The sequence below is a fragment of the Nothoprocta perdicaria genome, unplaced genomic scaffold, assembly GCF_003342845.1.
Source record: "Nothoprocta perdicaria isolate Ctin4 unplaced genomic scaffold, notPer1 scaffold_42, whole genome shotgun sequence".
NCBI lineage: Eukaryota > Metazoa > Chordata > Aves > Tinamiformes > Tinamidae > Nothoprocta > Nothoprocta perdicaria.
Genome location: NW_020455666.1, coordinates 665677 through 682352, shown reverse-complemented (window position 1 = coordinate 682352; position 16676 = coordinate 665677). Strand labels below are relative to the sequence as shown.

Genomic DNA, 16676 nt, shown 5'->3' with positions numbered 1-16676 from the left:
TGCCCATTCTAGTCCCCCTTGAGCTATTCCTTCCTTTTTTAATTTTTTTTTCCTCCCGCTAACTCACATTTGCCGTTCAGTGGAGGGCACTTGTGTCCTYGGTGTGATGGATCTGGTGGGTATCTCCATCAAGGGTCTCACTGCGACCCTACGTGCTGGGGTATCTGACCAGGGAACCTGACATTAGGGGAAGGGCGAGTGGCCATGGGAAGAAGAAAGAAAGAAAAAGCCAAACCAACCCCAAAATGGAGCTCTGCCCAACGCCTCCTCGGCAGACTTGGGGGACATGCAAGGCACTAGGCTGTTTACTCTGCACATTATATCCCACTGAAAGCAATGAGCAACGCCGAAGAATAAATGAAATGCAGCATACGCCTCCAGCAAACCTCAGCAACAGGGAACGCAGGGCTAGAAGTTGGCTGGCAGTTGGCAAAAGATGCAAACTGCCACTAAAACAGCAACCAGGGTCCTCYGTCCAACCACGCTAAGCTGCTCATCCAGGAGATTAAATTATCCTGCCCATGGTACCAGCTTTCCCTAGGATGCGACTCCCAGTGGGTAGGGTGCAACTGTATCCTGCAGGAGCTCCTGGAACTATTATCCATATGCTGAAAGACCAGTCCCATTTTTAAGGGCATCTCCTTCCTTGCTTTTCGGTTCTGGAATTTCRAGACGACGACGCACAGAAAGTCCCAAATTTGCTACAGGCAACTTGCAAACGACCAGGCACAAAATACATAAGCTATGGTAGATGCTCAAGTAGAAAAATGAAATTAAACCTCCTTGGAGCAGGTATTTAGTGAAAAGGTAAAATAGCTGTTATGACTATATCTATTTTTGGCCAGTTCAAAAAAAAAAAAAAAAAATCTGGAAATTCTCTGCTGAATGAGAAGTTACTCTAAACTTTCAATTTTATTAGATTTTGAGGCGCTGAGATTTCAAGGAGGACACGGCATAGGGCAAAACTTGAGTTTTACCTGGTCTCTCTCCACGTCTTGGCTGGCACAGAACTAACAGATGAAACTCGTAACACTGCCCAAAGGGAAGAGGGGAGCGGGGCAAGAAGTTCAGCCTGGAGCATTTACCTCCGTGAATCTCAGCCCAGATAATTTATCTAGGACAGTGCTTGAGAGCACAAGCGCTGCTGACGTTTCCAATGCATCTCCAAAGACAGAAAGGAGACCTGCTCCTTTGAGCTTCTCCTTAAAAGAGGGTTTTGCCTCATTCTCCTTGTATTACTGTATTTTGAATTTATCACGCAGGCCTTTCCATTGCAGCCTGTTCTTTGGCTACTGCTATAAATTAAATATTATTCTGTGTATATACCAAGTGCACTTTCCAGTGGGCCAAAAATGGATTTAAAAATGCAAACCACATTTCCCCAAAATACAGAAAGGCATTTTTTCCCACTCAGATGTCAAAGCCTGCCGGTTTCCTGCTCTCTGCTGCAGTGACTACACTAAAGAAAGGAGACTCTCCCTCACCCGTGCCAAGCAAACACAGTTTGAACGCTTTGTAATCCCACCCCAGTTGCTCAAAAGGAAAGAAAAGCAAGTCTGGTTCTGGGCAGACACCAAGCCTGAGAAACCGCAGTCCAAAACTCAAAGTTTTGGAAAATTTTCAGTGAGAAAGAGGATTAAAAAGGAAGCACTTGGGCTATCATGAACACAATGGGCAGCCACTGTTGCTACTCTTACGTTACAGCCATATCTCCCAAAGCAAGACGTCGAGCTGCTCTAAGCTACGAAGCTGTCCTATTGCTGGAGACTTAGCCCAGAAGGAGGGACCTGTCAACATAAAGATACCACGTGCACCTAGAATGGTGTTAAAGAAAAGTAAAATAGAAAAAAAAAAAAAAAAGAAAAAAGAGGCTAGAGTATATTCACCGAGAAAGAGCATTACCATTTCCTTCGCAGCGTTTGCAAAGAAAACTCACACGTAGAGGAGTGGTGCTGAATTACTCTCCAGAACTGCAAAAAAAAAAGGTTCTGCCGCAAATTCAGAGAGGGCTGAGGAGGGCGAGGGTGCAAAGTGGCAGCCTGCAAACCTTGGGTTGGAAGGTGAAGGTTGCCCTTAAGTTCTGAGTATGCAAAAAAGCTACCAAACTCCAGGTTTAAAAGCCCATCTATAACTTAAGCAGGTAATAACTTTCTAGAGTGTTGAAACCTTCCTATCCACAGGGGTATTTTCTTCCAATAAAACTGCCTAAAAAAGAAAAGGGGATTTATGTGGGAAATGTTGATGCCTTGTTAGCTATAGCAATAGGTCTAAGATGCTAAGGGAAAGTATTTGGYTTGGATAGGGACTGCTTTTAAAGAGCAACTGTCTTTTGATCTTGATCAAAAAAGGTTGAAGCACAAGGATCAATATTAGCAGGAAAGAAAGAAAAAGACAGAAAAAAAAGAAAGAAAGGTCCTTCTAAAGCATCTCCTGTACGCAATATATTTCTAGGCTTACTGAGGATATGAGATCTCTTAATAAAACTAGTTACAATTCAATGACTGAACAACTGGGACAGGAACATCCCAGCACTGTACCAGGTGATGTATCCTTGATTTTAGTCCACTAGTCTTTTTAAGAATCTGAGTTCAGTTAATGAAAGAGCTTTTCTTCCTGCTCCCCTGCGTATTTTCTTACCTGCCTCTCAGCTCAGAGGAGCTTCTTGCTTCTGGTTCAAAATCCCCTTTCTTGCTTAAAGGAAACTTTTACCGACATTTTTTTTCAATTGACTTCCAGCAATTTCCCTCCATGCCCCACGCCTTTTACCTTTCCCCCCCATTTTCTTTGCCTTTGTGGATAGCTATTTGTGGCAAAGTTAAATAATCAGTTGTCACAATGATCCAGTGAACTACATCACTTAAATAATAGTCCTTGCTCCTCTTCAGTCATCTCTTAATATGAGCGTCTCTTTAAGGTACATCCAGAACATAAATATAAGTATCTTCTTTTGTTAACCCTGCCATCTGAATAAAAGTAATGATCATATTTAGAAAGAGAAAAGCAGAAGAGAGATTATAATTTTAGTTCTTATTTACCTTCATATTCTGCTTTCTTGGTCGCTTCCAGGTTTCTCCATTCAGTTCCTACAAGTCTGCTGAGCTCTCCAAAGGAGTAGTCCGGGTGCTGAGCTTTAATTACAGCTCTCATCTCGCTGCTAAATAAGATGTAACCGCTCATGTTGATCTTCCTTTTTGAKCCCTCCTTCTTGGCGCTGCCCTTAACAGACTTGGGAGTGGACTGTGAGGAAAAGCAGTGATGACCACGAGCGTACAAAGAGAGCAGCCTCTCAACTTACAAAATCCAAAGTCGTTAAGAAATAACATTTCAAAGCGTTTCACCTTTTTCTTGCATACATTTGTGTGAGGACCATGCAAACTYACAGCCCTTGAAGAGAGGGGCATCTGCTACTCACAAATGACAGCAAAACACACACTTAAGGAAAGCACAAAGAAAATAAAATAATAAAATCAATGATTTGATCCTTTTCAACTCTTACAGACCTAAGGCCAACCTCATAACTGGGGCTTCACAAAGGTCTGAGTGAACACAATAAAGAGCATTTCCTATCGGCTGCTGTTCTTCCAGACTGAACGAGAGGTCTATGATTGGGCTGGCAATCATTGCCAAATATTTCAAGGATAAAAGAGACAAATGCATCCAATTTTTTTTTATTCTAGCCATGCTAGCCCTTCCACTCGCCACTCTGAGCCCACTAGCCCAACACTCTTGGGGAGCTTCAACAAAGCTTCAGTTGTGTTAACCCACTTTAAAAGTCAACTTCAAATTACTTTAAGACAGGATCAACTCATGCCTTCCTATAGATGATTTCAAGAATCAGAGTTTAGACTCTGTTGTAACCGTTTTCAAATGGCAGCCCATCTTTAATATGTTTTTGGGAGGTAACCCTTCAAGGTTTACGATGGAGGAAGTGAAGAAACCTTCCCCATAGATCTTGAGAYGAACCACAGACCAGGTACAACCAATGTTGCTTCTGAGGCAAGCACAAGGAGTTCCCAAATCAGCAAAGGGAAAAAAAATGAGAGAAATATTTGGCCTTTCATATATCTGCACTCAAACAGCTGCACATTTATCCCGTTGCTTTGCCTGCACAGTGCCTGCAGCAAAGTTTTGATAACGGTAATCCAAAGGAAAAGCCTACTCATCAGTTTGGAAGGGAAAAGAGGACTTGGAAAAACATTAAGAGCTCTGAATTCGGTTCTACTTTCCATAATTTTACCTCTCTGATACAAAACCAGAAACTTCTTGGTTTGAGTCAGATAACTGCATTTTCAGTTTTCGAAGCTACAGGAGAAGAAATATGCCTGCGACTCAACACCACATCACTTTTATATGCTTTTTTCTCAGCCATAATGATAAAATTAAAAAAGAGGGTTCCAGATCTTCCTTTGCCTCAGGTTCTCCTTCATGATTTCGCAACAAACTATGCAGCGGGAAGACTGGCACCCAGCTGTTTGTCAAGGCCCACAATACCACATGTTCACTTGTCTGGATTCCTCGTGTTGGCTATTATTTTAATAGTTGGCCAATGCCAATATCAATATGCTATCTTTGTAATACTGGGCAAGACTTTTCATACTACTTATGAATTTAGCACTGTAAAAATGAGAGCAACAAGACAACTTCGYGCAGGAAAATGCGTTTGATGCTCGGACCATGTGACAAAAACATAGACTCAAACTAAACTAAAGCTTTCCATTTCATCACCTTTTTTTTTGCCCATGACATCCAAAGTCAGTTATTTCTATCCAGAAGCCTCATCATCATCTTCTACTGTCAGCAAGGATGTAATTTTAACAGAAAAACTCAAGAGAAGCCCACATTGCTGGTAGAAATGTCCCAAACTCCTTCCCAACCCCCTTCCCAATCCCAGCAAGTCACTCCACTGTTCCTTTAATGCTGACAATTGTATCATGACAACCTGATGGAAACGGATAAAGGATTTAATTCAGCTGCAAACAATCTTTCTGGTCAAGTTAGATTTCAGATAAAGCAACTTCTCACCCTGCTTCACCTCTCAGTTACATAAACACCAGGGCTTGTGTCAGGGCCACAGCAAGAGAGGGAAGACAGACAAAAAATGCCCTGTTTGATGTGCCATGAGTCACTGCTGCTATCAAAATGGCATGTGAGCATGCCATTTGGCATCATTTGTTAAATAAATGATGATTCCCTATCTGCATTCACCAGCAGAGTAACTCCCTAACTTCTAGCATGCTCACCAAGATGCAAAAAGAGTTATGATTATTTTTAACTTTCTACAAATTCCAGTTTCCAAATATAAATGACAATGCAAAACCTATCAGTGATTTGCAATGTCCATATAAGAAAAAAWAAAATTCTTTGTCCTTTGAAAAGGATGCATAGATTTTTCTAAAAGCTCACAAAAATGTGGCACCTAAATTAAGTCTTTTTCAACGCTTAGAAATAGATGTTACTATGTAAATTTAGAATTAAAAAAAAAAATTTGCATATATTTCACAAAAGGACCTGATATTTCTTAGTGTCATGCTACTAGTAAGAAATACAAATGTTCTGTGTTACAACCCCTGATTATTTCCTGAATATGCAGGCTTCCTTTGTGAGGATTTAAACAGACTTAAGTATTATAATCATGACTATCATATAGGATATGCTAAACTCTCCTGTAAAGTTATTCCAAATACTACTAAACTGAAATAGAAATCTCTTTTGTACTTGGGATAAAATGTTTCTGCTCTTTTGTGTTTATTTGGTTTGAAAAAAGATTGAGGAATACTAAATGTTAAAGGTTTCTTAGGGAAGATCTTTACCTGTGGTGGAGTGTAAGGCATGATATCCAGGTCACTGGCCAACGGCGTCTGAAGCTGAGGAATAGAGGGTGTTTCAGTGATGTCACCTTCCTCTTCTCCCATCTCTTCTATGTCTTCTTCACCTCCTTCCAACTCGGCAAATTTTGCTTCTAGTTGCTGGATCTTCTTTTCTAGCAGAGGGGACGGCTCCTTCTGGGGAACTATAGGTTTTCTATAAAGTGGCATAGAGAAGAGACAAAGCTGATGTTACTTAACTTASAAGCTAATGTTCTTATTTATATCAATGATCACCAGCTGGAAAGCTCTTTACTACCCATAATGAGGACCTCAGCATGACAAGCATTTTAACTCAATCTCAAGGGATCTGATAACAAAATGACCTCTCCTGAAGCCAAGAGAAGAAAGAAGATCCACTAATAACAGTGAAACACGGATATAAATGCTGATGTTATCTGGACTCCTTCTCAAGTGCCCTGTTTTCTACACAATCATTTCTACACAGAAGAGTGTTCAAGCGATTGCTTCTTTCCCATAACRCTTTTACCTAAAATAGTATATCTCATCATCGACAACTTTTGCGGAGAGTGAAAACCTCTTGAGCCCTTTGAATTTCTTCATCTGTTTGTCGCTCTCGTTGTAGCGGCTCTCACAAAGGAAAACATCATTTTCAGAGATTTCTGTTGGTCTGCAGGAGAGGAAGTCCTTGAATGACAGGACAGCACATTTTCCTGCAAAAACGAAAGAGCTGAATAAGAAGGTGGCCACAWCTGTGGGCATTTTATGAGAGGTGGGGATTCCTACCTCTTAGTTCTCCTAAGCCTAAAAAAAAAAAAAAAAATTCAATATTTAGCCTTACCACAGAAAATACACTAATTGACATCTCTATACTAAATAACGTTGCCTATGAGAAATCTTCAGAAACCCAACACAACTTTTGTGTCTTTTAAGAACAAGAAAACTGTCAAAATATCAAAATCTATAATACTCCCCAGTTAACTACATCTGGCACTCAATGTTAGCTACAAGATGAGGTGCACATGGTCCTCTTCTTTCTCAAAGCCAATTTTGGTCTTCTTTTCAAGGAGATTTTTTAGGACTTTCCAGGTACAATACACTGGAACAATGACAATCATGAGTGTTCTGTCCTCTGGTTGTAGCCAATATTCAGCTATGTAAATGGAATTCCATTTTATAGGAAAGCTTCCTGTTGATGAAAATTCTCACTACAGGCCCCAAAAACAGKCGTGCATTGTGGAACTGGATGGAGCAATCTCTTCTCCCCCTCATAGTACAAGAAAAAAAATCAATTACTTGAAATCAAATCTACATGTAATTATAAATTGCTTCAGTTTTTTAAGACATTTAGGAAAAGAGAGAATCCTTTGGATTTAAAGTTCATGATCATTACCCAAAATGCAAGTCATAGGACAGGACTCCTCCAAGTTACTCAAAAACACTTCCTTCTTGTAGAACATTTTCGTCGGTTCATGTTCAGTTTCTTCAGGATGGATAAAGATGGGACCAAAAAAATATGCAGCTCCATCTCGTACCCACATCTTCTCAATTCTAGAAGAAAAAAGAAAACAGTGACATGACTGAATGATCTTCTTTTGTACATGATGCAGCTGAAGACAGCATGTTGTTCAGGAAGACTGTCAGGAAAGATGTTCAAGTACAAAACAACAGTCTGAAGGTCATCTTTATTCCCACTCTATAGCTGCATCATCTTTTCAGCTTGTTGTGCTTCAACTTCAACCTGTTAKGAGTTTCTAACATTTTGCTTCCTTCAGAAGATCTCCTCCCATCATCATCATCATCTTTTCTACTCTTTGCAACAAGCCAATCTTTCGTTGAAGTTCTTTTTTATAAGCACAAACTGCAAATAAAGAAGTTGCACCTACCTTCCTACTCGAGGTCGCACTAACCCATGGGATTTTATGAAGACACAGTCCCCAACCTTAAGCCACATATCATTGTAGCAGAGCTGTTCAAAGTAATGGCAACCAGGTTCTCCATTGGACACTTCTACTGGAACATCTTCTTTGTCCTACAGAAGAGCACACATTGAGAAACTTCTAACRAAGGAAAAGCAATCACTGAAATAAAACCATGCCAGAAAAAGCAAGATTTTATAAAGAAAGAAAATATTTCTTTCACAAGGGAAAAAAAAGGCCACACTTCTTTTATCTTCACTCCACTACTATGTTATTTTGCTAACTTTCCTATTTAACTGTAAAAGCGGTAACTTTGCCAGAACAGTAATTCACAGGTCCCTTTATTTATTTATGTTTTGTTCTGTTGCCTCACTGTTGTCAACTGGCTAAGCCTCCTCAGCCTAAGYTGATGGGATATTTTACAGCATAATAATACACTTAGAAGGCAGGAATTAATTATTTGACCAAATTAACATACACAGAAATTTCATGAGTCAACTCTCATATAAGGCAATACCAATGTTCTACATTCAGTGCATTAATTCATACCATTCTTTGGACTGAGTTTGTTACTGCCTCCTAGTTATTGATGATTTCACTAAAACATTACATAATAATTTCAGCATTGCTGTGAGCTAAAAATAATAGACCACTGGGTCTGCTGATTTTCTAGGTTTAGGGTAAACCCTTTAGTAAAGTAAAAATTTCTGTTGAGGCACAGAACRTTAATCCATCACGTGATGATGCATACACAAGAAACAAGTAAACCAAAAGAAATTTAACAAACAGGTACACAGTTAATCTTCTCTCCTGTCTACTTATGTTGTGTTTAGCTGCATCTRTTGATACAGCGTTGAAGATGCTGCTAAACCAAACCCCTCAGCACTCACATTTTATCATTTTTTATCTGCCAAATAGACTCAGCCTCCAGCCTAAGACCGTACGTACCTTTTCAAGATGAATGATACTCTCTCCTGCCTTACTGTCCTCCAAGTTTTCCGCGTGTTTCTCTTCATCTGCTTTGTCTGTGTTGGCAAACACAGAGGCAACGCGGACCACGGGCAGAGGCACATCTCGTGGGACAAATCTCACCGAGCTAACTGGCATCGTCCACAGCTTAATCTTCTTAAAAGATTTTGTCTTTGCAGAATAACGGGACTCGCAGACGTAGACATCTTCGTCGCGAAAGTTTTCGGGACATAATTTAAAATATTCCTGTGCATCAAAGAAAATACTTTTAGATCAAGTCCTTCAGGAACATACACACCATAGACACGCTGTTAACTCCCTCTCACGCTCCCTCTTTTCTCCTATGTATTTATCACTTTTAATAAAACTTCCCACTCAGTTTCTCTTGCAATTTGACCTCCAAGTTACATTAAAAAACGAACCAGAAGGCGTACCCTTGGAGAAGAAGAAAGTGCATGCTAAATTCAGTAAATGTCAGGGGAGAAAAGTTAGATTCTATTCATTTACAGAAAAAAAAAATCATTAATAAAAGCAGGCTTGAAGACCCAAACTGCCTTTCCAAGGTTTCTGAGTTTTGCCTGGGWAACAGATCACGATCAACAAGAAAAATACCATAAGCTCCATGCCCATTGATATGTGACAATAATTCCCACCCATGTTCTCATCAGCAGTTAGCACTTTTTTCCTTAAAGACGTTGCCTTTAAAGAAGTGGCTGAAATATTGACATGGTTCCAAGAATCCAAAAGTGTTTGGTGTGAAATTAATGTGCAATTTTTCTATGTGAAATTAAATTGAGACAGAGGTGAAGGACTTCATCCTGTTCCCAAGCCTTCAATGTAGTATGCAAGTGTTCTTGCCCCAATTCTAGCTATTTATGTAATARATATAATAATTCTACAAAGCAACTAGTACTGGAAAACACCATTACTTTACACCACTTCTGCTCCACTGTGGATGAGCTACATGTACCATGAAGCAAACGTAGAACAAAATCAGGAGTAAGTTCTATTTTATTATCTATTTTATAGATCAGTCCTGCCTATCAGAATGGATCTAATCAAGGAAATAACAGAAAACACATTATTTAACAAATCAGTCCAGTAAGTCTCTCACCTTAACAAACATGACCACACACTTGCCTAAAATTTTGCTAACGGGAACTTTATTGTAATAGTCGCTTTTAAAAACTTCTTTCTCCAAAAACTTTCGTGTCGCAAGATGAAATGTTTCGTTTGGTCGATAAAACCAACAGCCATACAACCATTTCTCTCCTTTAATAGARGGAAAGAGAGAGGGAGGGAAGAGAAGAGAAAAAAGAAGCTGTAAAAAGATACGTTCAGTGAATGAAACCAACCATAAATCGTCTGCACAATTGAACTAGGAGAAAATCTAGCCCATTTAAAACAAGGAAATATTCCATAAATGCTTCAGAGAAGTAAAATCTACTTACTCAGACTTGCAAGTTCTTTTTTTCCTTCCTAAGAAAACCTACCTCCTAAAAACAAAGGAGGTGTTAATTCTCTGTGCTAGACAGCTAAGTCCGGCTTAAGTCTACAACTTATTTAAAACCCTGACTTTTAGGCCTTGGAATGGCTTCAAAGTCTCTACAATAACCACCCGAGTATTTGAAGAGCCAGATGTATGAAGACCCTTGGGCAAAGGGCTTCAAGCTTTTAGAGAACTATTCTTTCCACATCAGGCTGTGATAAAAAAAAAAAAAAAAATCAAATTATAGCTTACCAATTTATAAAGAAATTGGCAATACCTATTATTTTTCTAAATCAAAGCATTTGCAATCTGTGGGCAGAATAAAAAGCGCTATTTGCTTTCTCCATAACAGACAAAGCACATAAAGAATGTCCAACTTGCCCAACCGACGATCCATACGCTCTATCCAAGAGGCTATTAAGGGAAAGGACAAAAGCTTTGCCACGAAGGTGAATCATCTGGATTAGGGGTGTTAGAGAGCTATTCTCTTTATYTGGCTATTATTCCCTGGCTGCTCCCCTTGTTATCTGTTTTAAACCTGTAGTACATTGACCTGTCTCATTCATTTCTGAAYCTGCCTCTACAGGGCTCCCAGGGAAGCCAATTCCAGAGGCTCACACTCTACTGTATTAAAAACCCAGACATTTTATCATGTTTTAATCTGATCTGTCAGTGTCAATGAGTTACTTCTAATTCCAGTACCACAAAATTTGCTGAACGTTAGTTTTGAATTCACCTTATCCACCAACTAAATGATTTTTGTAACATTAATTGTATCCTGCTTCAGACTTCTCTCCAAACTGAAGCCCTTTTGAGYGCAGCTGCGCTCAATTTATCAATAACCCAATCCATTTAGGAGAGCCTATTTTGCAGGATACTTACAGTTTGTGGGGAAGGTTGCTGGGGAGAGAAGTGTACTGAGTCAAGAACTTTACGATATTCCTTGGAACAAATTATTTCAAAAGCAAGCAAAAATATTTATCAGCCCATATTTGTAAATGAAATAATTTCTACGCAGAAAAGGCTCAGCTTGGAAGTTTTAAATAGCAATAATAATAATATAAAGGTTCATCACGTTGTTTTCCTATAGAAAAGGCCTTCTTACCAGCAGAATCTTCCCACAGTCTCTCAATGCAGACTATGTGAGGCTGCAGGTTGGCTTCAGCAGGCTCCACGTAGACATAGTCCCCTACGTGGTACATGCTGTTCTTGAAGCTGCAATCCTGACTGTAGGTCCGATGCAAACTTGACAGACCAGCTGATGCAGAAGAATCTTCACTCTTTTCTGCTTCTTATTTTAAGAAAAAAAACCAAAAGGAAGACAGAAGTTAGTACATCCATATTGACACATTAACCACTACTGCTGATGGGAATTCTCTCCCTCTTTTAAAATGCTGGATAGCTCTTTGTGTAAAAGACAAATAAAAGACCTTGTATTTAATATACCCAAATGAATGACTAAATTTCAACCTCCAAGAATACACTCCAGCTTATCATAATCTCATCGTGTAGCCAAAGCCTCTGAGCCACCTAAGGAAGAMACAGACTTATCAACTTGTTAATCATACCTCTGCTCTTCATGGATTGAGTTAAAGGACCCGGCTTAATGAGCTACGACTWAACTAGTAACGACTAATAATCATTTATAAAGTTGTTATGAAAGTGAACATGGAACATTACTGCAGATCAATAAAGCTTGTAGGCTATCCAGAAATAGTGCCAATATTTACTACAAATGTTTTCTTTTATAATACCTTTGGAATGAGGCTTCCAGTATCTGTTCTGATTAATCAGTTTACGTAAGGTTGGCATTGAGCTAACTGTCTTTCTTCAAGTCATATGGCTTTGCCTACAAAACTCAAAATAAAACACATTCCTCATAACTTTAAATTACAAGATTCCTGTTTAGGCAATCAGGGGATTATATTATAATAATCCTTATCCTTATAATTAAGGATCCCTCAGTAGGTGAAGCTGCAGAAAGAGCAGAGCACACACCATACGCATAGATACTTCTTTCAATTAATACATCCTACATTGTTGTAAAGAAAATAGCTACCTCTCTTCTCCTCCTCTCTTTTGAGCTTATCCTCCTCTATTTCTTTGGGCAGCTTTTCCTTCTTTTCCTTTTCCACGTCGTTGTGAAGGTGCTTGGTGGTGTAGCTGAGCGCTGGCGACAGAAGAATCTCTCCGTTTTTACACAGTTCGTCTCGAATTTTAATAAAGAATTGCTGAAGTTCAACTGCATCCTCATAGATCTCGGAATCGGTCCTGAATAAAAATAGGGACAACATTCCAAGACAGAGCAGAGTTTGTGCAGTYAAAAAGGATTCTAAACACGCACCTATTGCTACCAGCTATAGTGATAAATTTGAAATATATTTTATACCAAAGGCGTCTTCTTTAGCAAAGAGCTAATGCAAAAGCATTCAATACATCTTGCTTCATTATTTCTTTATTTACAGCTTGAATAGCACTCCTACACTAAATATTCAAGAAGAATCAAACATTTGTGCCTTCATATCTGTGCTGGGGTTTTTTTTGAGAATTGGATAAGCACCATGTTGCTCTATGGACACAGATGACGTGAGAATCAGTGTGTACCCTTAAAAATCAAAGCCTAAAGCTGTAACAAAAGCCCCTGAAAGTACTTGCCACCAAACATATCCCTCCTGCCAAAGTATTTACAAAGCGAAAGATTAGCAAGTGATGTATAACCAGCTTCAAGTAGCAGACTTGAATCGAACTCATTTTTGAGTGACAGAATTCATTTTATGACAAAATGAATTATTTTCAGAAAGAAATAGGTTCTAGGGGGTTGTTTGCATACCTTGGAAAATAGACACGATCAATATTCTGTGACTCAAAAGAGCACTTTCCAGTCAAATACTGCCGAGTTTTGATCGTTTCTATTTTAGGATCTTTGCTTAAAAAATGGCATTTGTGTTCTCTGAAATCTACTGCCAGCTTTTTGGTTACAGAACTTAGAGGTTTCAACAAAGACGAAACAAAAGGCAGGTTAGAAACCAACACTATCAGCTTACTTGATGGCTACAAAGATGCACCCTCTGATTTAGAGGGATCCCCAATGCTCCATCTCTGGGTGGACACGAACAATCTTGCAGATAATTTCAATGAAAAATACTTGAAAATTCTTGAGCAAAATATAAAGGAGAAAGACGTGAACAAAAAGCTTATTCAGGGTAGCCTGGCTGTGTATGCCAGCTCACAAGCAAACTGCCAGAAACCATCAAGAGTGACATTGTGCATTAGGTCAGCTGCTCTGCCATCAGAGGCTGCATCTATCCTTTATGCTACAGTACAATGCAGGCCAGTTACTCCTACACCTCCTGCTTCCAAACGTTCCCAAAGTTTCCGTGCCATAAGTTCCCTGGCAGAAAATCTGCCATGCTGGGGTAGGATTTATTGTGCCCATGCTATATGCACAGCCAATCTATATGGCTCAAAAGTGACAAACCCACCGAGATGCAGAAGCTCTGGCTGTGCCAAGATGCACCAGGAGAGCAGGACTTCTCAAACCCACACATAACTTCCTAAAGGGTGATTTAAGGCAAAGAACAACCTTCTGCCCAAAATCGAAATAACAACTAAGAGCCACATGCGGTCTGCCGGGGAAAACTCAACAGGAAAACAAAATGATCTTCCTGGAAATATCATCTCTTGGATTTTATGACACCTTGTAGGCTGTGTGCTGAGTTTAACTACGGTCACAACAAACAGGGCAGGCAATATCCACCGAGGCTTCACTCCAGCAATGACTTTTGGTGCTTATTCCTGACTAAGTGGCAGCAGAGACACTGGCAAGGCCCACTCCACCTGCTACTCTGCTGTCAAGTCGTATCAGTRTGCCTCAAAGGCATTATTTTTGCATACACCAATCCTAAAATACCAGGAAAAAAGCAAAAATAACTTTCTGAGCCTCTACAAGCTGTTCACTTTTGACAACAACTTCCAAGAACCAAAATACTCAACCAAAATTACTCCACCAGCCCTATTCCTGTCAGCAGATGTTTCACTGCCTTCCCTTCACAGTAAAGACCTCACTTGTGCATCACCTACCTAAYTCTAATTCAAGTTCAACACAGCAAGAAGTGGCAGGAGTTCACAGTTTTTCCACAATCTTATCACAACTCACAAAAATGTGATTAGTCCAAGGGAGTAATCCCCTAGTCTAGCAATTAAACAGCTGCTCTTCTTAATTCCGTGTTTCACGTTGTCTAAAGTCAGCACATCTGTGGTTCTTACAAGGTGTTGCTTTTAAAAACTAACATGAAAATTATCTCATGGCAAAGCCTAGCTATTCCTTGACTTTAAATGAAACTTTACATTCTGTGGAATGCAGCAATACATCCTTAATTGAGCAGCATTATCTAAACACCCCTATCGAGAACAGCAAACATCCTGCAAAACCTCAGGCTCTAATGGCAACAAACAAAACTCATGCTCCAAGACCAAGGCTATTTGAAAACCATCACTTACCTGTTCATTCTCCTCGCCCGCTCAAGAACCTCAAACATATTCTCCTGAAACAAATCCAGTCTCCTGTAGCGATTATTTTCAACGTTTTTTCGGATAATATCAAAAGTCAGAGGAGGTTTGTTTGGGAAGTTGGGATCCACAGCAGGAATCTCAGCTAAAGAGTCACTGTAGCATCTGCCTTCATCATCCTGATGGCTCATAACAGATACAAAAAGGTTATGGATAAGTTCCTGGATTAGCAAAGTGACATTGGGGACATGAGAATCCTCATCTCCTTCTATCTCCCTTCGAGTTTCGAGCAAAACTTTATGCAAGACCAGGGCATCTTTATAAATCAAAGATTCTGGCTCATTATAGGTGCAGGCATTATTGAACATCATCACAAAGTCTTCTACCATGGAGTCAATATCCTGGTATTTGTTGGCCATCATATGGCTTCTGATTTTTTCCATGTCAACGGGCTTTTTAATAGTTACATAATAATCAGGAAGTTCGGATCGAGATGGCAGCCTCAAGAAGATGGCACTCAGTCGCCTGCCTCGTTTATCCGTGTAGTTCTTAACGGCTTCGTAAACTTCATTGAGTTTCTGTTGCATCGGAGTCATGTATTTTGATTTTTTGGGGGAAATGCCACTTTTTCTACCTGAGCACACACAAAAAAAGAAATAAAAAATTCACTAGAAAATTGGAACTTGTGCACTTAAGTCCTTCCATTGGCGAATAACTTACTGTAGAACCAACCAACCTCTGATACGAGTGGAGAACTTCCAACCTGGAGCTCAATCCAAGCTGCTGCTTCCTTTCTTACACCTCTTTAACACGTGCCATTTGTTTAAGGTGACTTTTGGCACACACTGAATTGTGGCACAAGTGCCCAGAAAGTGAAGGGCTCCTCGGAACTCAGCCAAGAAAACATCTTTTCCTTCCCTAGTCAAAGAGTACAGTCCTCTAAAATCAATCTGATCTACATGAAATCCTCTCAATAGCCCTTAAAAATCCAATTGTTGCATGACATTATCCCTAAAATGCTTAATTTTGAAATTAAGCATTCTAAATATTACAAAATTCTTTTATGACAGAAGGTTTATGTCAAATTAAAAGCTGACTATACAAAGTTGCCTTACTTAGCTTGAGTTTAGGAGAAGCAACATCATCATCTTCAGGTAGAGGTCCCAGTTCTTTTCGTTTCTCTTTGAGGGTCTTCTCCAGTGTATGGGCATCATTATATACCTATTGACCAGTAAAGTATTTAGAGAAAAACAAAACAAGGTTTACTAAGCATTTAAATGCTACTTTGAATGCAAAACTAACTACTTCATCAAGAAACAGGGGTTATTTCTTAGATGTCCATCTTCAACAAACTTATGTAGGGAAGCAGAATTGAGGATCATAAATTAATTCAGTACGATATGCATCTTGAACAAGTTATTAATTGTATTTCTAGTCCAAAAGTTATCAAGTGGCAACGTGTAGGTCTTCTCCATTTCCTTCTCAAATCATTCTGTTGAGCACAGAGGAATCTCTTAAGCCATTGCTCAAGATCCCTCAAGGCAGGCAGGACTAAAGCAGCCTTCCAGTGCAGAGCTAAATCCTACCCCAGTGCAGACAATCACGTCACAAAGTCCTGGACAGCAGCTCATCAAGTCTCTCCTTGCAAGGAGCTAGAGCTTTTTCACCACCACTCTCTTATACCATGCTTGCTGGGGGAAAAAACACTGTTCAAGTGTGTAGGTTCATGGTGATTTCCACTCCTCCTGCTCCTGAAGACACCGACTTTTAACATTCTTGTAATTTATCTCGTACTCTATTTTTATTTTCCTTTCAGACTCCTTTTGTAGGTCTTTTAGCCTCATCTCCCATATTCTCCACTTTCACAATTAAGCTGGGTTCTTTCCAGCTAAGACCTCCCCCTTCCTAGAGGTTCTGTGCTCCAAGTAAGGAGCTCAATGTCTCTTGACAGTAGTTACTTTTGTG

The 16676-nt window shown here is 39.6% G+C and overlaps 1 protein-coding gene across 1 annotated transcript in view; it reads right to left on the bottom strand.

The window, feature by feature from the left end:
• PBRM1 (polybromo 1) overlaps nt 1–16676 on the bottom strand; it is a 48107-nt gene that overhangs the window by 10786 nt on the left and 20645 nt on the right. The window contains exons 17-27 of the mRNA XM_026046006.1: nt 15827–15932; nt 14703–15345; nt 12262–12473; nt 11308–11493; nt 9828–9985; nt 8693–8959; nt 7712–7857; nt 7219–7376; nt 6355–6538; nt 5811–6021; nt 3036–3237 (exon numbers count right to left, since the gene is read on the bottom strand). Of these exons, the coding sequence (XP_025901791.1) occupies nt 3036–3237; nt 5811–6021; nt 6355–6538; nt 7219–7376; nt 7712–7857; nt 8693–8959; nt 9828–9985; nt 11308–11493; nt 12262–12473; nt 14703–15345; nt 15827–15932 (2473 nt within the window). The remainder of the gene's footprint in view (nt 1–3035; nt 3238–5810; nt 6022–6354; nt 6539–7218; nt 7377–7711; nt 7858–8692; nt 8960–9827; nt 9986–11307; nt 11494–12261; nt 12474–14702; nt 15346–15826; nt 15933–16676) is intronic.